This window comes from Trachinotus anak, unplaced genomic scaffold (genome assembly GCF_046630095.1).
Source record: "Trachinotus anak isolate AG129_WGS33_773 ecotype Australia unplaced genomic scaffold, CSIRO_AGI_Tana_v1 ptg000012l, whole genome shotgun sequence".
NCBI lineage: Eukaryota > Metazoa > Chordata > Actinopteri > Carangiformes > Carangidae > Trachinotus > Trachinotus anak.
This window is the reverse complement of record NW_027273863.1, coordinates 23,438,009-23,461,845: the sequence shown is the minus strand read 5'-3', so window position 1 is coordinate 23,461,845 and position 23,837 is coordinate 23,438,009. Positions and strand designations below refer to the sequence as shown.

Here is a 23,837-nt window from a genome sequence, read left to right as displayed (position 1 = left end):
TGTTTCCATTCAAGTTAATTAGCCCCTGCTTTCTCATTGAGCTTGCATAATAAGTCCTCATTTTCCATTGACTGTATCGCAAGCACGATAAGGCTTTTCACTGTGTAGAGCCATCCAGTGCGAAAGAGTGGAAGTGTGTGTGTATGTGTGTGTGGAAACATCTGTATTCTCTGGGAGAGCGGGCCCTTTTATAATTCATCATCAGCTCCGGCAGACTGACAGGAAGGAAGGCTCAGTCTGCTGACACTGAGGCAAAGAGCAGCCAGAGATGATAGGAAAGCCAGACACAGACCTGTCTCTCTCAGTCAGACAAACTGCATACTGTAGCACCTGAAAAGAGCACCTGGGCATTGGCACAGTTGCCTGAAAATGGGGGGGGGGTCTGTTCTCTCCCTCCCAGTAAAGTTTTTCAGTGAGTGACACTTCCACTCAAGCCCACAGGGACCAGCGGGAGCCCAGAAAATGATGAGACCCGCAATAGTGCTGGATAAGCTAAAAAATCTTTGTCATAAATTGGTTGTGGAGGTGGTTGAGGGTTCGCTTAATATGACAGACGTGTGGGATAATGTTGTCCCTGTTCTCTTATGCTATAAACTACAATGGCGCTCATTAGTTTGGGGTTTATTGATGAGTCCCTTTGCTCTGTCAAGGTGACAATGGCAGGTAGAACAGCTGTCACTCCATAAAAGCCTCATCACACAAGCTCTGCTCGTCATTATGTAGGTCATTCTCTCATCCAGGACTTTTTTTTTTTGCTGCAGCACTACAACAACCGACTCTCAGTAATTCACCAACACCAACAGCAGCTCGCCTACTTAGCAGATTGAGTGCATGCACGCGGCGCAGCCCCTCTCAGTTAGCTGCTTTGCCTCTGTCCATTTTTATGTCCTGCGGATCGTTTAAATACCGATCAGACATGAGCCTCTTCCTGGTGGAGACTGTGAATTACTCTGAAGCCAGGGTACAAACAGCTCTGATAAGTGCCCGCATCCTCCTGGTGATGTGGAAAATATTCATGATGCAGGAAGGGGTTCAATTTCATCAAGCTCTCCCCTCCAGCCTCCTCTGCTCTTCCCTCCCTTACAAGCAGCAAATGTCACCAGCAGCGCAAAAGTTTTATTATTTACAGGTTAACATCTCAAACCCCAGCGGGGTGTGTGTGTGTGTGGGGGGGGGGCTGGCAGATAGAAAGGGAGAGAGCAAATCAATGATAAGTGAGTGTACATTATGCCAGAGTCTGCTGCATGTAATATTAATGGGCAAGAGGGGAACGTAGCCCGTGTTTGCCTGTGAGTGTGTATGCACGCACGTTCACCAGGAGTGCTGCGGCGTACCTGGCTGGGGGATTTCTGCAGCTGTCACACTCCTCGCCGCTTAAAGGAAGAACAGGCCCGGTCCCAAAACACAGAGTCGGCTGCAGCAGTATTAGCTCTCTGACAGCTGGAAGTGAAGCTCCTACTGGTGTTCTTCCTCTGTGAAGTGACTCCTCCAAACTTCTCCAGCTCAGCTCCGTGCACGCCGAACTCCAAACACTGCTCTCTCTAGCTCCTCCAGCCGGTTTCTCTCCAATAAGCTGTGGCTGAAGTCTTTGACACTGTGAGCAGACACTCAGCAGGGGCTCTTTACAAAGACGATGGCTTTGATTTAAATCTATACGTGTTGATTTGTTTTTTAAAGACCGCCTCTGAAACATTGTTTTTAACCTTGTTATTTTGATTTTTATATGATACAAGATCATACTGTCATCACATCATGAGCAAAATAAGCAGTCAATACCGTAGCTGAGTATTTCCACACTGAAAATGTACTGTACCAATGACAGGGCTTCAAACTTCACAAACTTAAGGAACCAATCCCGACAGCTTGCGGCATGGGGGGCAGCAATTAAAAACCCAAACAGAGAGCAATTATTAGCATTAGCATAACCTCTAACACTGCTTCAGCCACTGCCAGTCACAAAGTAACAAGTTAACGAAACTAGAACTACTCGGATAAGATCAGAGAAGGATCATGATCATGACCTTTGGCAAGAGACTGGTTGCGAGCAGCAGTCACAAGGTCACACACTTTATTCATCTGCCCTTATGTCCAAAATAAGAGGTTTTGTGACGCTCTTAGAACGTAACACTACCTCCTGACAGACAAGTCGTTATTGACATAAACACAAGAGATCATTAAAGAGATTGAAGAGATTAAAACGAAGAGTTTGAAGAATCAACCAGTGCTACTGTTTTTCAGAATGCTTTCATGCTTCACTATCTATTCCCTGAAGCATTTTCTTTGATAAAACTATCACAAAAGAACCTTATTTACTATTCATTAACTGCAGTGATCAATGCCAACTTGCACACTTCAACTTTTGGATCCACATGTGTGTAAAAGTCATTTCCGAACTGATCTGAGATTGAGACTTTAATTTATCAAACTTCCCTCTGTCGTGAAAGCTGTTGTTTGTGTTTGAGATACATTTGTTCACAGCCACCTATTCATCATCAGCCATGCTCACTTCCTTTCGAGTGTCATCAAGTTCAGTGCCGCCCGGCACCTCCTCCTCACCTATTCTCCATCTCTGCATGCATATGGAAACATAAATTGGCTGGCTGAAGCTTGGCAGGCGTCTTCCTTTGGATGATTTACCATATAATGCCAAGTGTTATTGTGTTACTGAAGTCCTACACACCAGCTGTCCTGCTTCTCAGTCTCCCTCTCTCAAACTTCTCAGCAGTGTGTATCCTCCCTCGGGGACAAGTGTAGGAGGTAGCAGAGTGGGCGGCTCAATCAGGTTGGGTAGCTATTGGAGAGAATGGAAGTGAGTGGAATTGAAGATTGAGGTCCTACAGTTAAAATCAAGACGAACCACCACACGCGTAGCAGAGAAACTGAGGGAATACAAATGGAAGATATTGAGGAGTTTTGTTCCAAATTTTCGAGATATCCAATTGGGAAGTCGGCAGAAGTTCATTTCTCAATTTTTCAAAAATGCAACTATTGTACTCTGCAAAATGTTCTTGTTTTCCGAGGAGAGACGCACAAACAGGCTGGCAGCAGAAACATGATTGTAGAAATGATGGTTCATTTTGAATCTTTTTTTCCCAGCCAGAAGTCTCCTGAATTTCATCGTGGAGTTTATGACAAATAGAAGTGATTTAAACTGTGTCACATGAGGCTGTAGTTGGGTACGATTAGAGGCTAGAGAGACAAGAGCTGTTTATGCGACACAGAAAGCAGATCAAACATGGCTTGATCAATCAAGTGAGTAAAATGCTGATGACACTTTGTTGATGCCCTGAGGGAAATTAGGTTGTTGCAGAAGACATAAGCCAATAAAGAGCACAAACAGTGCAATGATAGAAAAGGATGCAGAAGTTGCTGCAACTGGTGTCTAATAGCTTCTCCTGTAAGTTATCAAACGAATATGTTCATTTTATATCCAATAAAACCCTTCATTCTTTTGATAGTGATAGTAGAGATACAGACAGAAAATGCAAATGGAGAGAGAGAGAGAGAGGAGGAGGAGGAGGAGGAGGACAAGGACAAGCAACAGAGGTCCCCAACCAATGATGTTGTGGTAATAGTATGCATCTTAACCACTTGGCTCCCGATCACACGTAAAACCTTTATTTTAAGACGAAATGTGTTCCCTCTGCAAAGCGAGCAGTGCTGCAATGTCAGAAACGCATCAAGAAACTGATGATTTATAGAAAATGGTTATAGGATTAGTTGTGGCAGAAAAGGTCTCAAGGAATCTGTGCACGAACATGCACGAATCTCTGTTGAACAAACAATACTAAAGTAAAGTTATAAGCAGAGAGTGAACTGTAGCGTATTCTATGAGCACGGTTACAGTGACGGGTGTCGGGTTATAATGTCCGCGACGTACATCTGCATGACTGTGACTGAATGTTACCAGCCGCGCAGCTGAATCAGCCGGTGACCATGATGCATGTATCAAACAGCTAATACAAGTACGGTGGCCCTGAGAGCTCAACCCCCTGCAACTTGAGAAAACACAACCAAATATACGAACTTGGTGCAAATACTCACAATACAATGGAGGCGTCAAAAACTTCAGAAGTCACAACTGGACATTGAACAGGTGCTTCCCAGTCAGGTCCATCAGTCTTTAGTGTCCCCTGGAAACACTTCTGATGCGTTGTGTGTATTTGCAGCACATTTGTAGTATTTCCTGCGCATGTGGTTTCAAATTGAATTTGCTTGTGTTTTGTCGATTTGCACGTGTTTTATTAAGCTGCGGTGCGTTGAGCTGTCAGGGCCACCGTATACAAGGCCAACCTCAGTGCTTCATTTCACAAAACCAGTATAAACAGTGAGCATGCTTTTGATATTTAACTCAACTACAGTGAACTAAGTATCCAGAACGAACACGACTTTTCTACGTTTTTTCCTAAATTCGATATCTTGTATAATGGTGTTCATCTCTAAACAAATCTTTCAAGGCAAGTTATCCCATATTGTCCTTGGGCAAGACAGTGATCCTCATATTGTCCCTGATGGCCGGGCCATTGCCTTGTATGTGTTTGACTAAGTGAATGCATTATGGAGCAGTCTGCTCAAGTAGTGAGGATTCAATAATATTCCACTGTAAACACTATTTATAATGGAAGCCTTGTGGTTAAGGCGCATAACAAGTACTGTGATCGAAGTTCGATTTCCACTGGGGAAGTTTGTCTCTCCCTTTGTTCCCAGCCCTTCTCAACTGTCCACTGTCGCATAGAAACAGAAATTCCCCCCAAAAAAAGCTGGAAAAAAATCTGCCATAAATATGGAAATCTCATTTTTTTAAATGATAAATGTCAGTGTTGTGAATTGGACATCAAAACTTAAGAAGCTGACAAAATGTAAAGAGCAGTTGTTGGCAGGCACTGTGATTGTTTTGACACAACCTTTTTTTTAATAGGTCTGTGCCCGACTAAAGGTTATTTAATTCACTTAATTCATAAATGACAAGGAAGAAAAGCACTAACAGTTTGTGTGTATGCCATATTGTGTCTCTAGCTTGTGTCTGTGTGTTTCTGCATAAATTGTCATGTCTCCAGGTAATTCGGGCCAACGCTGGAGAATGCACAACTGCCGAGATTTGCATTTACTAATTAATTTGTCAGAAGTAATTTTTTTTTTTATTCGGCTTGGTGCTTGATTAAAACTAATATTAATAATTTTAATTAACCAGAATAATAATTAAATTCCCATCAAACCACAATTATTGCTCAGTGAAGTTTTAAATATTGGAGGCATTGAATGGCTCTCTGCTCATTTATTTCGATGTTCACCAGACATGTTTGGGTCGGTTCGGTGGAAAGGTTGGTGTTGAACAGATGAGGTGTTGTGGTAATTACTTTGAGCTTTGCCACACACACACACACACACACACACACACACACACACACACACACACACACACACAAAGACACACACACTCAAGGCGTGGGCTTTAGCCTCATCTTAAAAATCTGTGATTAATTTGCACTGTCTTGTTTTCATCTGTGTTTAAGCTTTCTGCTGTGGAGTAAGCACTTTGCGGTGAATCTGTTGTAGAAAGTTCTATAAATAAATCTGACTTGACGTGTTTTCCAGCGCTCCATCCGAGGAGTAAAAGTGGAGGGGAAAATGCTCTCTAAACTGTATTGTTGATGTAGAACAGTAATACCTCCAAATCCCCTGTGTTTATATTGTGTGTGAGTTGATCTGACAGTCAGTCTGCCTCTGAAAACAGACACACGAGCTTTATTGGCATGATGCGATGATGAAAAAAGCATGTTGCCACAGCGCGTACATGCACAGAGTAAAGTAGATTAAGAAAAATGTAGTGATGAATATCACACTGAATTAAACAGATATCGTTACTTCTGTAATAAACATAGTGAGGGATAAACAGAATGAGAAAAAGACTGAGGGAAATTATTATTGTGTATTTAAAATGAACCTTTTACCATCCACTCTCTTGTCTATGGGATGCTTATGTTATGCAAATCTTTCCACAAAATGCTAGTACTATGACATGGAATACACACGACATGCAAAATACAATGAAAAGTAGTTTTTGCGTGACTGGGGCTCGGTGCCTTAGTTCCAACTGAGGTAAAATCAGTGATCAGTGACCTCAGCGCCACCAGACACGCTTGTCATGAAATAAAACGCCGACTCTGAGCTCGCCCACGTCAGTGGCCGACCATCACTGATGCTTGTGGGCCTCAGTGGGAACAAATACCTGCAGCCAAACAAAACCCTGTCAACCAAAGACTTAGTTACAGTTAAAACAGCAAAAAATGCCTCAGAGTTTGGAATGAGATGCTCAACAATATGTGATAAGAACACATACAGGTGTAATGCTTTGGTGTCCACATACTTTTGGCCATACTGCCATACTATGTGTGATTAATGATGATAATAAATGTTGTTTGTGTGACACTTTTCATGCATATACTATTACTTTACATAGATTCCATAAAAAATAACATCTAAGACACTTAGCAAATAGTTAAAACATTGAATCTGAAGATTTTTTTTTAAAGAAGTTTGTGTTGGAGTTGACTGTTTGATATTTATTGATTGATGGTATTGATGGATTAGCAATGCATGATGGAGCAGTAACAATAACCCTTAAATATATGTTGTCTTCCTGCCTTCAGAGTTGTCTGGCAGTTCAAGAATGTAATGAAAACTTTATTTCCTAATTTATTACAAGGGTCTAATGACCAAAAAAGGCATTTTAATTTAAATTTATGTGGCCCACTCTCGAGAGCGGGGTAGGTGTTAAATGGAAAGGAAACTATGCCTGGCTTTATGACAAGCAGTTATATATTTCCCTGACAGTTCTGCCTGATGAACAGTTTCATCAAGAGACGTTTGAATGTGCTCGTCTCTGAAATGTGCCGAGTAAATCTGTAAAAAATTAACTAAAATTTCATTCACTCTCTGTCTCTTAAAGGCCCCATGCAGGAGACGGTCTTTGACTTCTGGAGGATGGTCTGGCAGGAGAACACGGCAGCTATCGTCATGGTGACCAACCTGGTGGAAGTGGGCAGGGTGGGTATTAAATACATGTTGACTATAACCGCAGATCTCAAATAAGATTACCTTGCCCCCAGTCGACTGACAGTCTGATTGTATCTCAAGGCAAACAGATTTTTTTTAGTGCGTGTGTGTCTTTTAACATCAGTGCCCAGATGTTTGTGTGTGTGTGTGTGTGTGTGTGTGTGTGTGTTCTGGCTTAGTGAGGCATGGGTCTCGCGTGCCGCCAGCTCTTTTTCCATCTATCTGATCAGTGAGAAGTGAGAAGAAACTGATTGATGGCCTTCATTACCAGAGAGGCATCCAGGCGACTGACTACTGTTTCATCTGAGTGGCTCTATAACAGGAGATTATACTCTGCTGTAGCCGCCAGGTCCTACCAGGCTCCTCTGAGCAGAAACATCTCTTAATATTGTCCTCATTGGACAAAAGGGGACTGTTATAGAGTGGTGTTGACGGTTCATAATGTTCAAGCTAATGGTAGAGCTGTGACTTTTTTTTTTTGCACACCACAGCATGTGCCCTTAAAAAAAATCCATCCCACAGCCCTACTTCAGTCCTAATTTGTTCCACTTAACTCACACTGTAGTTCCTCCTGGTTAGGTTATAATCAAGAGAAAATGAAGGTCTTAACATACAGTGTAATGCTTTGACTGCCGGGGGACTTTCTCTGAGAATTTTAAACACATTCACACTGAAAGCCCCTTAATCATGGGCACACCTTGATTTCGCTGATGTGCATTTTTGGTGGGGCTTAAATGTAGCAGAGCTGATAATGATTCATGGGCCCATCTCTAGGTACCTCATTAGGCCGTTCCTCTACAGTAGCTGAGCCTAGCCCGCCCCGCCCCACACCTTCTCCACACCTGCTTAGCTGCGGCGGCGTCCTCGGCGGGCCCCGGGCCCCCAAACCGTCTGTTATATGATCCTTGTCCAATGGCGGGCGGTAGGCACAGTTGGTCACAGTGGTGGCGGCTCCACAGAGGGCCCCATAAAATCACTCCGCCATATCACAGTGGGCCATCTGCTCGGCACAGTTGCTGATGAACTCTGGGAAATCCTGGCACACACACACACACACACACACACAAACTCTGTCCTGCCGGTATCACACACAGGGGCGGTGCTCAGCACACTTTGATGTATGAGAGATTTGGTTTGGAAGGTGGTGTTGCTGATGTGTGTGATGAGGTGATGCTGCACGGGCGTCTCTTCCTTACACTTTATCCTTAAGAGCAGGTGAGTTCAAGAGCTGTGTACACACAGTCACATACTCCAAAGCAACATCTGTGTATATGCTGGCATAATTTAGCCCAAAGGCTAATTCCCCCCCCTCCCACAAACCAGGCGCCTGATTCAGAGTGATCTAATAAGGTAATGGCTTTTGCCTAATTCAATCTGGCTGGAAGCGGACGGTGGATTTGTGATTGTCATCGGGGATTAGTCATCGGGGGTGTCAGAGAGAGGGACCTGAAAGTCCCCCTCTGTCTGTGTCACTCCACAAACCAAAATCTCATTTCATTCCTAATCAGCGCACAGACTCCAGAAATGAAAATTGAATCAAGTTGAGGCTGATGTCGCATTTATCCCTCATCAAAAATTATCATTCTCTGATATACCTCCATGATCTGAGTCTCTATTACCAGCCTCACTCCCTCAGTATCAACAGTTTAATTGAACGAGAGGGAGGGTGGGGTGGGGGGGGGGGGGGGGGTAATTTTGCACTCTTATGATACCTAATACAAGTAATATTTTCAGTGGGGTGTTTTAGATTTCTGTTGGGAAATCTGTTTTAAATAGCTGCAGGTTTATTATTTCATATCATTACTGGATTGTCATTATATGTCCCTCGTCCAATTGTAGTATGCTATTTTTTTAATGTTTTGTCCTATTTCTCTGCACTGGTGCTTAAAATTTTAAGGTGGAGAAAGCTAACACCCCCTCCGTGCCTACCCTGCTTTGTTCCAGGTTTCTTTACAGTCTACCTTTACACTCATTTTCACATTATCGACGTGAGAATGAAAAAGCAATAATGTGAGAATGAGCTCTCCATCGATACATAAGATTCCCATTTACAGCAGATCCTTGACCGCGGGCCGAAACTAATACGAAGCGAATCTCATTTTGACTTGAAAGAAACGCTTCAGAAACTGAAATATCAGGTGGCAAATGGGAGGTAACGTTATGTGACAATTATCTTTATTGGGGAGAAAAAGTGATGGCCTAGCAACTTGCAGACATTCAAATCGTTTGCACGGGTGTGTGCAGTGCGAAGACAGCATTTTTTTTTTTATGTAAATGCATTTGCAGTATGTGTGCATGTGGTTGTGAAACACTTGCTTTTGTCGCTCTCAGGTGAAGTGCTGTAAGTACTGGCCCGATGACACCGAGATCTACCGAGACATCAAGGTGACGCTGATAGAGACCGAGCTGCTGTCAGAGTACGTCATCAGGACGTTTGCGGTGGAGAAGGTACATTTTTTTTATTCTTTTCAAACAGCATGCTTATCTTTTCATCATCAGCCCACTGCGCTCTCACACGGCTCAGAGATGCTCAGTGCGAGACGTCAACCTTCGGCCTTTGAGGAAGCTCAACTGAAGAAGTTACGGGTTGTGTGTTTGGCTGTGAGAGTAGTTGCTAAGTGGTCCAGGAGGAGGGTTGTCTTTAAAAGTTTCTTTTCTAATGTCACTTGATTAAAAATGACTCATTTCTGTCTCAGACATACACTTGATTAAAAATTACTCATCAAGGTCAAAACAAATACCTTATGTTGCTGTTGTTCTAGAATGATTTACATTCCACACCTTTCAACCCGCAACACCTACAATATGAGCATTGTTAGTTTTTCTCTACTTTTTCCAAACAAGCACATAATTACATATTTTTAAGCCACTATTTGTTGTTGTATTGATATTTGAACAAAAGGTTGTGCTCCCAGAATAATATGAAATATAATAACATGAAGAGTAAGTAATTCTAAGAAAATATAAAGAGGAACAGACCGTGTTGTCAGAGTAATTCATTTCTCAGAGGTTAGCCTCAGCACTGCTGCTAAGGAAGGATAGCACATACTGTTCACTTTATCTAGTGAAAGCTTTCCCAGTGGAGCCGCTCCAGCCATTAGGTTCCCACTGTTTAACTTTAAATGTTGGTTCATTAATGTTGAAGAACAACCAGTTAGTGATGTAGGGTACAATGACATTTTAAGTCTTAGACTTGTTATTAGGTACAGCTACAGGTAAATGGATCCACCCACAGAATAAACTGAAATTCCAGCTTCCTGAAACTGCAGGAACTAAATCCACGGTGCCCAGATCATACATGTCACATACTAGAGACCACCTCAGTTATTATATCATCACCACACCGCTCAGCTCTCATGGGTCAGACCGCACCCATCTTCACACCCAGCCTTTATTTTGATCTTAACCTCACACCTGCAAAGTTTCTAGCTGCATCGTGCATTGACAAAATCTGTCCAGAGACCGACAGACATATAAACACCTCCCAAAGCACTCAAAGCTGCCTCTGTGGTAGTTCCCGCTACACTTGCTGTCTCCATGAACACAGTTTAGACACACAGACACACAAGGTGAAAACAATACCAGTCACGCTGTTGTGCCTGGTAATAATCCTGTGTCCCTGGAAGGACCGGGCAAGACTGAGAAGTGTCACAGTAGGTAAAGAAATAAGGGCACCGCAGCCTCGAACATCCAGTTTGCTGTAAGATAATAGAAACTTTGCTCAACTGCCTCCTTGACCTTGTCCATGAAGTGAGTGTTTGTATTCAATCCAGCTCTGTATTTGCTTCAGAAGGACCTCTCACATTGTCTGTACACTGCAGCCTCTGTCTTCACACACATACACACACACACACACACACACACACACACACACACACACACACACACACACACACACACACACACACACACACACACACCCACCCACCCCCGTCTCTCTTCTGTGTAACATGATGACTCTGCTCCTCAGAGGGGAGCTCATGAGATCCGGGAGATTCGGCAGTTTCACTTCACGGGCTGGCCGGACCACGGCGTGCCCTATCACGCCACCGGCCTGCTGGGATTTATCAGGAGAGTCAAGTCCAAGACCCTGACCAATGCTGGGCCCATGGTGGTTCACTGCAGGTGGGTGTGCACTGGAACTGACCGCTCTGTTTTCTGTCTAACCAGTTAGTGTATGTTTGTACCGGTTCTCTGTCCTAACAAGTAGTTAACACTATTTTTCATCAGAACTTTTTACCGGAGACATAATCCCAAAAAGAAGTGTTGACTGCAAAATATGTGGATTGTTTTGCATATCTGGAAAAGTATCTACGGAATAAGAATATGTTATTGCTGTTAACACCACAACCGAAATCCCATTCGTTTCTAGTGTATTAAAGCAGAGGCAGACAAATCTGACAGGCAGATACCTGCAACTTAGGCTATGTAACGTTTAACAGGGGCCATAACAGACCAAGTCAGGCTGCAGCTGTAAAATCTCTGAGTGGAGGGAATTACTCATGAGTTCATCTTTTTATTTTACTTACAAAAGTTACATGGTGCTGTTAGTTGCAAAAAAAAGGCAAAAAAGTATGAAGAGCTTTCCCTGTCACAATCATAGAAAAACATCACTAATAAAAACATATGAAAAAAACATGCTACACTTAAAATGTCCATCTTCAGATGTCTCACGCTAAAGCCTCTGATTTGTGTGCTTGCCTGCAGCGCTGGAGCCGGCCGGACGGGCTGCTTCATCGTCATCGACATCATGCTGGACATGGCGGAGCGAGAGGGTGTGGTAGACATTTACAACTGCGTGAGGGAGCTGCGCTCACGGAGGGTCAACATGGTCCAGACTGAGGTACAGCAAATCTGGTCCCACAGGGGCCTCAGCAGAGCTGGGCCTGTCCACAGACACTCCTCAGTAAAATATGGAAGAGCAGGGATGCAGCTTGACAGGCTGTTGTCATCAAAGGTGGATTAACTAGTGTGTGCTAAGTAATTCTCAGCATAAAGCCCCACTTCTCTGGTGCTCCAAAACAAAAGCTCAGAATTAATAGCAAAGGAGCACTTTCACCAAAAGCATGTATTATTATTGGGAAAAATAAATCATTGCCTGTCATTTATTAGTCATTAATTCTGCAGCTTAGGTGATCCAGAAGGTAAAGGTTGTTAATCACTTTGCCAGTGACTAATGATGCCCATTATCTTTTAAAATGCAGCCTAATTAATTTTATTCCTTTGCTGTCAGTCACTTGCAAGTGCCAGTTCAAGTCTTGCATATTTCAAAGTGTGAGAATATAGTTCATTAAGTACCAAAAGAATCAAAATATTAATAAACCTCGGTCTAATGTCTGTAAAGTAAGTGCTCTGTTTTAGCCTGTTTGAACTCTCTGGTGTTTATATGTACAGCAGATGTGCTCTTGGATTTTATTATACACGATGTAGTCGTCATTCATGCCACCTTTTACATTTTTAGAGATCATTTTCACACAAAAGACGTTTATTGAAGTGCACACCCAACTATTTCCCAGGGTGCTAAGCTCACATACTTGGCACGACATGCTATAATAAAAGGGTTTAGAGGCTTGTAACTGACAGCATTTAGCTCATATTGATGGCTGAAAACATCCCTGGCTCATCCTCCAGCTTTATGCCAGTGTGGACCAGCGAAGGACTTTGCGCTTTTCTGAACACCGGCCATCTGGAGGTGTCCATAGTCGCACTGAATGCATCATTTCACCGTAATTCCCTTTAAATCACAAGCGTCATTGGACTTAATGGGCAAATGTTTCATTGTTGACGTCCGAATTGGGATTTGAGTAACTGGAGACCAAATGTTGTTCACCCTGAGTCACTCTCCTCAAGTTCAGTGACCTTCAAAGTGTGTGTATGTGTGTGTTTTCCCTCGCAGGTGTTCAGGCTCATTGGCACGGCTCCTCAGCCTGCGGCCAGACACTAACTCTCTGCCGTGGTTTAATCTGTCCGCGGAAATGAAAAGCCTTGTTGTTGTTGTTTATAGTTTGCGAGCTCGGATGTGGTTTCTGGTCTGACCGCCTGTCGCCACCGACCTGCTGACCCAGCCCGGGCTAGTCAAACTCTTGGGTCAACAGTTCGCATTGGGCTCTGGACTTAACAAATGGCAACACATGTTTCTCTGTAAATCTGCAAATCAGTGACCCCTGTGAATGTGTGCAGATTTTGGTCCGAAGTGACAGGGGAGTGTCAGCTGAAAATGTCACTTCAGAAGAGATTTACATCAAGCCTCAAGCCGTGTCACCATGTCGACTGCTTGACTGACTGATGTGAGGAGGAGGAAATGTGTCGCGATTTCCTGTTTCACTCTGCAGCGGGGGTTGTCTTTGTTGTTCAGACATCAACCTTGTTCATGCCTTGATCCTGACAACATTGATGATGAAATCTCAACCTTGCTAGGGTCACCACGGTTTGATAGAGTGATGACAAACCTGAAAAGGCCAAGTATTTAAAGGAAATACCTTTTATTCTGGCTTCTAAATAGTGTACATTTTTTAAAATGTCATGGAATTCAGGAGTTTTATAAGAAAAAATTTAATCAGCTGTGTCCCAAAAAATGCAAAAATATGTAATGTAACCTTTGAACATAGACAATGACAAATATTAGTCATAGGAACTGCCTTAGGAGTTAAGAATAATCATGGTAAGGTGGTTGAAAGGTCACTGAATTCTTCCAGCAAAATGCAGAGGAACACTGGCTCATGTATTTCTGCTGCTTCTTTCATTTAAAAAAAACAAAAAAAAAACCATATCATATTGGTGTATTCTGCATAATGTTGTCCGTTGTGAAGAGTTGAAGACCTTTGATAGATCCGCAATGAGGATGCTGTTTTTTGCAGGAGCAGTATGTCTTCATCCATGATGCCATTTTGGAGGCATGTCTCTGTGGCGACACCACTATACCCGCCAGCCAACTCCGCTCCGTGTACTATGATATGAACCGCCTGGACCCACAGACCAATTCCAGCCCCATCAAGGAGGAGTTCAGGGTAAGAACGTTTTGATATAATAGGGCATTTAAAATAAGCAGTGTATGTGAATAACAAAGCATTATCTCAAGTGCAGGATGAGTTCACAACAACAGTAAACATGTTGTCTCTTGATGAATGGCACAGTCCCCCACTGGGCCAATCAGGAGCAAATATATCACTTTAATCGGTAATAGTAGCACCCCTCCTTGGACCAATCAGTCTTGTATGAGATGCATCGTCCCTCTAAGTTTCATCACAGTCACATCAGGGGAGTCAGAGCTGTCGCTAACGTAACTGATTAAAGAATTGCATTGTTAATTACCATATCGGGAGATAATTAGCACACTCGACACCCAAGTGCGTACCTTCCAGTGTTGGTATGACACTGTGTAATAATTCTGCTCCGACCCACCAGACTCTGAATATGGTGACTCCCACGCTGCGGGTAGAAGACTGCAGCATTGCCCTGCTGCCCAGGAACCACGAGAAGAACCGCTGCATGGACGTCCTGCCCCCGGACCGCTGCCTCCCCTTCCTGATCACCATCGATGGGGAGAGCTCCAATTACATCAACGCCGCGCTCATGGATGTAAGAGTCAAACACAGAAAAGAGCATTTCAGATTTGGAGCCGGTTTGCTCACATTCCTGTGCAGGGTCACTTAAAGGAGCGTGATCTGGATTCTTCCTAATTGCATCACTGTAATTTAATGTGGTAAACTGACAGTGACTTACAAGGCAGGAAATCGCAGCTGCCCCTGTCTGTGTGAACAGAAACATTCCCATGTGTACATTTTCCTGTCAAACGCTAATCAGTATTGTCAAAGCAGGTATTTTGCTTTTGAGAATTAATGTAGAACATCTTCATGAGTTTAATGAGGCTAATGACTTTTTCTTTGTGTCATTATTCAACATTGACTTATCTCTTTTTAAATACACTTCCTGGCCACTCTATTAGGTATGTATACAGTTTAATACAATCCAACACAACAAATCTACCATGAAGTCAACATGACGGAGAGAGTGATATTCAGTTTCTGTTGCCAAATCAACTACATGTTTATTACTGAGGTCGTAGTTAGTGGAAGAATTGTTCTGGACTGCGGTGGGCAAAAAAATAGGAACACCTCTCACTATGGTGCAGTCCAGTTCAAAACCACTGCAAACTACAGTCCCAGTAATAAACATATAGTTTAAGGTTGAGCTTATGGCTGAGGTGTTGTGTTTGATTGCATTAGGTTTTACAATTGTCACTTGCAAAGTGAGCACTGAGTGTATATGTTAAGGCAGAGTTATTACCTTGAGACCAAACGTTCAGGTCGTGGATTCAGTGACTTTTAGTTCTCACATATGTACAACCCCCACCCCCTCCCTTCTGGCCACACACCCATAAAAGAGCAGGCATAAACAAACAAAAACTATGTTAATTAAAGTTTATTGTGCTGACAGCAGGTCTTGAACAAAGTGCAACAAGAACAGCTAAAAGTAAATACTACATGGAAATAATATGTGCAAATCTAAAGACTTGGGTATGACTCTAAACAGACTTGGCTCAACACTTGAAAGCAAAAATATTAAATTTCATGTTTGTAGTTGGGTTTTTCTTTTTTTTTTTTTCTTTTTTACTTTGGTAACAGCAGCTGACATAATCAACTCACTTCAAGGTCCATTGAGTAGCTGTTCTTGAGCTTAGGATCATATCACATAGTTGTCATAGAGCTATAGATTTTTAAATTTCCAATATTTTTTCCAGTATCTCAGCCCTGAGATACTTCCCTCAAGGCCCTCAAGGACCTACTGTACTTAAGACATGACTTGAATTGCTCTGACAGACTTGCCCCCCAAAACTACTTAAAGACATCTCTGTCATGTGGTCAAGTCAAATTGTCTGTGGTGGAGCAGTTATATGTCATGCTTACTAAAATGAATCATGAGACAACAGAAAATGCAATGTAAAGCAATTTTCAAGTGATAAATTTATTCAGGATGGACCTAACAAAGAACACCTTGACAAGTGATGGACTTCTTGGCTCTTGCCTGAATTGAGTGGGTGACCTCTTAGGTACAGGATCCTCTCAGTTAACATGGGCTACCTCTGGGAGCCAGAAACCACATTAAAAGTGCAGCTTCCTATTATAATCTCCCTGGACATGGAATTTCCATTAGAAAACAACGCTCAGTGAGAGACAGGTCAAAGGATGGAGGTCATTTTAGAAATGGTTACAGTTTTATTTTTGCGTAGATCAGCTTACATACTGTATAATATGCATGAGGTTTATTCAGTGATATGTTTTTAACTAATGCTTTTGCTTCTGTCTCTATTTTCCTCCCTTTCCTCCAGAGTTACAAGCAGCCTTCTGCATTCATAGTTACCCAGCACCCTTTGCCAAACACAGTAAAGGACTTCTGGAGATTGGTGCTGGACTACCACTGCACTTCCATAGTAATGCTCAATGACGTTGACCCAGCCCAGGTAAACCCGACCTGATACATGTGCACAAACACTCGCACACAGAGAATATACCAAATAATCCTCGAGCGATATTGCAAGAGGTAGGCTCACAAAGAGATGACACACAGAGCAGTTCCTTTCATCACAAGTCTATATCTAATAAAGTTACACAAACAGCGTGGGAACTGGATTCAGGGAAAGATTGCTTTTTTTTCTCCTCCAAGTATGAACCCGAGGATGTATCTGCACTGGCAAACACATATATTTGTGTACACAGAATGCGTTTGAAATGAGGTAGATGCTGCGGTGTGGAAGAGGACTTGCCATAAAAGCATGGGTAGATGGAGAGACAGGCCTGTGGAATAGACTCTCCAGATTTCTCAGCCCGAGGCTCTGTCATAACACCCGGGGATCAAAGCCTGAAGCCAGGCTGCTCTCCCCATCCAAATCCTCTTTCCCTCGGTGACTGACTGACTGGCTGACTGGCTGGATAGAAAAGGCCTTTCATTCAATATTCTCACTGTAGGCAGCCAGTCATCCAGCCGAGGAAACAGCACAGGTGGGATGGGAGGAAGGCGGGGAGGCGTAGATGGAGGCGAGGGAGGTGGTGGTGTACTATCTTCTCCATCAGCTCCTTTGTTTTTGCATCTGTTGAATTTGTCAGGTTTTGACGCACTCTCAAAGGAAGCTAGTGAGAGGCGCTTTAGCTGCCAGACAGACTGCATATGTGTTTGTGCTTTTTTGCATGTTAGAGAAAGAAAGTGAGCATAGATTTGTTTGTCCATCTGTATGCATGTACCCAGGCCTGTTATTTGTCTTCTTTTCAGGTTCAGTTTCTTTTTTTCCCCCTTGTTTGTTCATGACTGTGTGCCTCTGCATGTGGGCATGTGTGTGTGTCGGTGCAGAATCTGTTCATTTGGTGTGTATACACTTCCAGTCGTCTGATTTGGTGCTATGAGGCTGGCAGTGTGCTCGGCAGGTGCATGTTCTTAACTGGGCTTTCTCTCCTGAGGAGCGGAAATAGGGGAGATTTTGCTGCTCTTATGAAGCTGTCCCAGGGGTTTATTTCTCCCTCTGTAGTTCTCATCACTGTTGTCAGAGCCGTCAATACCTGCTTCTTAATACTGTTATTTAGGGATCCAACTATAAATTATTTGTATTTTTATATTAATACAGTTGATTGTATTTTTGTATAATTTACCATTTGTATTCTCTGTAAACTGTCACAAAAAAAAAAATAAATAAATAAAATTACCCAGAGCCCAAGGGAACATTTTTAAATTTGTCCATTAAACGCTTCAAAAGTCATAAGTACTGAATTTAGAATTAATCTAAAACAAAGAAAAGCAGACGACTGTGTCAGCAGAAAGATGAGAACCCTGTGGGTTCCAACTGAAGGTGTGAAAACAGTGGAAATACAGACGTAAATGAGTAATGAGAAAAGTAGTGAATAAACAGTCTGGTAAAAGTAGGCTAATGGATACATTGTGAAACAATTAAAAGTAATCGTAAATAGTTTAAATAGATACATAATGAATTAGCAGTTGAAATGGTTAGCTAACTGGATAAATGGTTGAAAGAGTTGGCGTAAGTCATGCAAGTCATGGATAGTTGAAATAGTTAGCTAAAAGTAGCCCACTGAATGAACAGCTGAAAGTTTACCAGCTGCCTTTTAACTAGATATTTCAACAGTTTATCAGAAACAGACGAAATAGCTTAATAACAAACCATGGATAGTTGAAATAGTAAAAAAGCTAAAAGCAGCCTAACGGATAAACAGTTGAAAGTTAGCTAAAAGTAGCAGACACTGCTTTTGAATATTTCAACAGTCAGAAATAAAAAGATAAAATTAGCAGATAAAGTGTATTTATTACTTTTATCCTATTTCAACTGTTAATCACCTGAAACACGATCTTAAAGAAACGAATGTTGTTAGCTGGAAGTAATGGATAGCTAACGGTAGCGGCTTCTGCCAATAGTGATACAGATGCAAACTTGAAGCACCCTAAACGTTGACAGGTCACCTGCATGCAAATCTACTCCAACAATGTCCACCTCTTTATTGTTACATGTGTGTATTGAATTTCATTAAATTAAAAGTAAATGCTGGAGTTCATCTGACTGTGCCGATTGGGAACAATAACTTATATTAATAACCTGTTATGAACTTAACTTTATTAAGTTTTTCTTCATAGAGCCAATTTGCTAATTTTTTATCAGTCTGAAAAACGCAGTAAAAAGTCTTTACTGAGGAGGTATAAGCAGTTAGCCAAGGTTTTTGAGGCATTTCTGTTTGATTTGCTGAACAAAGCGTCAGACGATTAGTAGAGGCTCTCATACTAACAGCACATCTGTGTTTAGTTTGATGGTGTGATCAGAAATTCCAGCTGTTGTTTGAAGTTCTCCAACTGAAGCAGCAATTCAACCTACTGTAAAAAGAAAGCACTTCACACTCACACATCAATCACCTTCTTTCTTCTTTACCTCTTGTACCTTATCGTTGGCGTCCTCGAACTTTGTAATCCCACATAAACCTTTTTAATGTATGATGAGCTGAAGTGAATGTCACAGGCTTCAGTGAGTGAAGTCTGGATTCCGAAACTAATGAATCATCTTCCATTTTCTGTTTTTGTTGTGTGTTTGTTTTTTTTCCTTTTTTTTTTTGTCCGTGCGTGTGTGTGTGTGCTGGTTTACCTGCATTTATCTGTGTGCGAATGTATGTGTGTGTACTTGCCTATTTTGTTTAGTTGTGCCCACAGTACTGGCCAGAAAACGGAGTCCACCGCCACGGACCGATCCAGGTGGAGTTCGTCTCCGCCGACTTGGAGGAAGACATCATCAGCAGAATATTTAGGATCTACAATGCGGCACGGGTACGGTGACACAGTAGGGTCATGCTTCAAACAGAAAAGCACTTGTTTAGGGGAAAGGAACAAACTGCATTTATGTGAGTAGCTTGACACATTGTTTTTCTGCTCTGCTGCCCATTCTTTTGTACTTTCAGTAACTTGCTTGTCTTCCCTGCGGTGATCACAACAGCCAGTTTATTCTGTGACTCCACACCTCACACATCCCACTCATATGCTGGCCTGTCCATTCAAGCTGTGCAGTGGCAGAGCCATTATGTTCTTGAACTATGCCTCAGCACCTGTGATTGGACCAAGTCACATGTCTTTAGAGAGCTTGTGAAATCTTCACATGTAGTTAAAAAGGTAGAAACCAAGTTCAACTCTCTGAGTTTCCCATCAATCAACACCTTTTGGGTACAGCAGGAATCTGTCTCCAAGGGTTGTTTCATCCAAATGACAAAAAAAAAAAAACACATTTTCTCATTTAAAAGTGGCCTACATATAGCTGCATAAATCATTTTTGTATAAATAATTTTGGTTTTACATACAATGCACAATAAATAACTTGTTTTTTCAAAAAGAATTTCCCTGTTAGCCTGGATCAGTGTTGAAGGGTCACAAGATGATTCATGAGATAGAGGAGAATTGAAAATTTATTTCATTTAAACCAAATTATGTGTGTTTATCTGACTTTTCTCTAGTTATACATTTTACTATTGTTGCGTTCTGGATAGTTTCACACTTTCAGGCATCCACAAAATGTTAAAATGAAACATTTGAAGTAGACAAATCACTTTTTTACAACTCAGACCAACTGAACCTGTGACAGATGCTCACATGTTCACATGCTTGGTTTTAAAGGTTGGAAACCACCACTCTAGATCAGTTGACCCCAACCCATTTGGTTTTCGACCCTCTGAAAGGAAACAGTGTCTACTTGTAACCCCAGGTCACAGGTTAAGGCTGTTCGTAGTGTTTAGTAGTGAGCAGTTCAACCAAATTTTCCTTGTCAGATCATTTAATTTGAATTACAGTCTATTATTTCAAAAGCAAAAAGCAAATATTAGAGAAACATTAGTGAGGAAAAAAGAGAAATATATGGTTTTTTTTTGGTTCCAATCCCTTTAATCACCCTGTGACCCCTCAGATTTGTCTTGGGACCCCCATGGGGAGTCCTGACCTCCTGTTTGGGAACCACTGCTCTTGATAATCTGGTTACTGTAACTTTCTACTGAAGAACTAGTTCCTTTGAATGCTGTTGGCAGCGTGTTGTGTGGATGATCCAGACAAACTAAGTAGCCATTTCTGATTTGTAGCAACAAGTTTTTAAGTTTCATATTTGAAATAGCTGTGAGCAGCACAAATTCAGCGCACTTGCTGTTTATTGGAGCGGTGGAACAAAACTCAGAGATGGGCATCTCACAAATCAAAACTATCTGCCATGTAGACACTGTATCACTACAGCTACAGCACAGATTTATTTTTTGATTTGGGTGAACTGACCCTTCCAGACGTCGCTGCGCTGTGCCAGCGTCACCTGCACTCACCTGCGTAAGCTCCTTACCTCAACAGTCTGCCGAGGGTTGTCAATAATCACGGGTCACATTTACATGTTGCGTCCTGTGGCCGGCAGAGGCACCACCAGCATGTTAAGTGCAATACAGTCTAATCACACATGATCACCGACAAGTGTTATTGATCAGTGTGTCTGAGTGTGATTGAGAGAGTCCGTATCTCAGATTGCTTATCTGTCTGTCTCCAGCAGTAACTGTGCTCATCTATCAAAACGTCTATCTGCCCGTTCATCTCTTCACTGACTCTTTGTCCCCTTATCCATCTCTTGTCCCACTTGTCGCCATCGAGGCTTAGCTCAGCCCTGCATCTTTACAGTCCGATTGCATCTTCGCACAGCGGCGATTAACCCCCAGCCCTCCTCCCTGGCGTGTGTGTGTGTGTGTGTGTTAACCTGGGATGACCAGTGTGTCCTTCCCCTCCAGCCTCAGGACGGCTACCGGATGGTGCAGCAGTTCCAGTTCTTGGGGTGGCCCATGTACAGAGACACGCCCATGTCCAAACGCTCCTTCCTCAAGCTGATTCGACAGGTGGACAAGTGGCAGGAGGAGTACGACGGGGGCGAGGGACGCACCGTGGTCCACTGCCTGTAAGTTTCCCCCAACACTCAGTGCAGGAGGAAGTTCAGTCAACGCTGGCATTAAAAATGAAACATCTCCACCTACTGACTGAAGGGCTTTACTGCATTAAAAAAACTGAACTGTGACACTTCTCAGTCCATCAGGAGCTTTCCTCTCAAACCTAAACCTTCTATATGAAACTAAAGTTAATCTTAACTCATTTTTCTAACGCTTGACTCTTCTGTTACAACTGCAGGAATGGAGGCGGCCGCAGTGGAACGTTTTGTGCCATCAGCATCGTGTGTGAGATGCTTCAGCACCAGCGCTCTGTGGACGTTTTCCACGCCGTCAAAACACTGAGGAACAATAAACCCAACATGGTGGACCTACTGGTGAGGAGCCTGAAAATATAGTATTTTAAAATTGTTGTTAGTGGTTTATAACTTCCCGAGAGGACTGAATGGTTTTTAAAGGGCCACTCCAACATTTTATGAAAGTCTTTTTTGAACCCTTCCATAGCGTGTAATTTATTATTCACAGTGAAATAAGATTTGCTGGACTTTTTTTTTTGTATAAATAAAACTGAGATTATAGTTTAAAGCTCTCTGCAGCCTCTTCTGGTGAAGTACAGCCGTAAGTCTTTGGTTGGACTTCTGTTGAATTTCATCACCCCTTCTCCTCTCCCCTTATTTTCTGTCAGCTTTCTTCTACACAAGAAAACAAAAAGATGATTTTTAAAAAAAGCTATCTGCAAGTTTTTGTGATTTGCTTCAAAATTGGTTTTATTACGCCTTGATTAGGAAAAAGCAGGACAACAAGCCCAGGGCACCACAAGCCCCAGCTTCACTGTCATGCAAATGTTTTTTGGTAATGTGATTATGTGTAACTGTGCTAATATGGAAATATGCTCTACTAAAGCATGATATCAGCTGACGGGATATGTGTTGAAGAGGTGTCCTCTGTCAAAATGTCGTTTCAGGACCATTATTTCAGTTTATATTGTGTTTGTATGATTGATATTCCTAAAATAATCTGTGTTTAATCAAATTACCATGCAGCAGACCTCGGCTTAATAGTCGGGCTGCTGCTCTTTTCATTTTCTCTAATGTTTCTTGTGTCTCATCTTGTCTTCTAGGACCAGTACAAGTTTTGCTATGAAGTGGCACTGGAGTACTTGAACTCTGGGTAAACTCAGAGCTACTGAGCACCACCAGAGACTTAAAGTTTGGGACATTACAGACGACTGCAGCTCACATGTGTGCATTGTGCTAAGTGTGTGTGTGTGTTATCAACCCGACTGGAACGAGGTACACACACAACCATACATGCAACTCCTTTGACCAGCTCGTTTCTTCTTCTGGTCTTCGAGTTAATGTAGATGGGAAAGGTAGCAGAGTTGTACAGTGTTAAATATCGCAGCCTGTTTCTGTCAGTACCGGCTAAGGAAGCCAGAAGGAGCACAGTCAGTTTGTTTTTTTTTTTGTTTCTTTTGTTTTTTTTTTTGTTTTGTTCCTCTGCAGTGAGTCGCCTCCTCTCTGGATCCCTCTTTCTCTCTGTCTCTATCGCTCTCAGCCGCCTGTAGTCCCGTGGTTGTTGCCTTCATCCTCATTGGACAACAAGCATTAAATACTCTCCAGTTTTCTGTGGAATGCGATACACTGTACATAATGTAATGTGTTCATTTTATTCAGTCTGATCTCTGGTTTTTGTTTTTTTTTTGCTTTGTTTTTTTGCTCAACTCATTATTAAAAGTCATTAAATGCAGGAGCTCAAAGCCTAAATGTTACTAAATGTCCTGTAAATTTATGACTTCTAGATGATTATTGCTTCATACTGTGTGTTGGGGACAGCTGGCTCAGTCTACATCTGCTTACCTTATTTCCTGTACAGGGATCCAAAGCTTTATTTGCACTTCCATTGAATTCTTGTTGTGCATATTGTACATATTTCTGTAGATTATTTATTCGCAGTATGTACTTTTTTTGTGACTCTCAGTAAGTGACAATCATATGTTCTATAGGTTTGATTTATTGACTGTATTGTGTGCTTTTTTTGGTCATCTTATATGACAGATCAATTCCATTGTAAAGAAAAAAAAGATATTATATAAATGTATCTACAATATAAACATTGGATTCTGTATTTCTGCCTCTTTTCTGAGTGGAGCTGGAAAAGATGACGTTAGGGCGACATCTGTTGGAGAGAAGAGAAAAAACACAGTCACCTCCATGTTCAGAGCTTTTAAAGGTGGCACAGTATTATCACTTTTCATGAATTTTGTCTTCCATTACATTGTCTTAAGATGACAATGGTGACTGTTTTTGCAGTTGTACTAAGAAGTATTTTCATTTGGAGGAATAT

General features: G+C 42.1%; 1 protein-coding gene across 6 annotated transcripts in view; it reads left to right on the top strand.

The window, feature by feature from the left end:
- The window catches only part of LOC139628582 (receptor-type tyrosine-protein phosphatase mu-like), a 148,179-nt gene extending 124,570 nt beyond the window's left edge, over nt 1-23,609 (top strand). For 4 of the 6 annotated variants that reach the window (XM_071490366.1, XM_071490365.1, XM_071490364.1 and 1 more), the window contains 11 exons: nt 6,950-7,047; nt 9,388-9,504; nt 11,027-11,181; nt 11,764-11,899; nt 13,914-14,063; nt 14,461-14,634; nt 16,385-16,516; nt 19,243-19,368; nt 21,342-21,505; nt 21,733-21,868; nt 22,612-23,609. In XM_071490366.1, the coding sequence (XP_071346467.1) occupies nt 6,950-7,047; nt 9,388-9,504; nt 11,027-11,181; nt 11,764-11,899; nt 13,914-14,063; nt 14,461-14,634; nt 16,385-16,516; nt 19,243-19,368; nt 21,342-21,505; nt 21,733-21,868; nt 22,612-22,665 (1,442 nt within the window). In that variant the 3' untranslated portion in view covers nt 22,666-23,609. The remainder of the gene's footprint in view (nt 1-6,949; nt 7,048-9,387; nt 9,505-11,026; nt 11,182-11,763; nt 11,900-13,913; nt 14,064-14,460; nt 14,635-16,384; nt 16,517-19,242; nt 19,369-21,341; nt 21,506-21,732; nt 21,869-22,611) is intronic. The other 2 variants (XM_071490361.1, XM_071490363.1) reach the window with 2 other exon arrangements.
- Nucleotides 23,610-23,837: the final 228 nt, after the last annotated feature.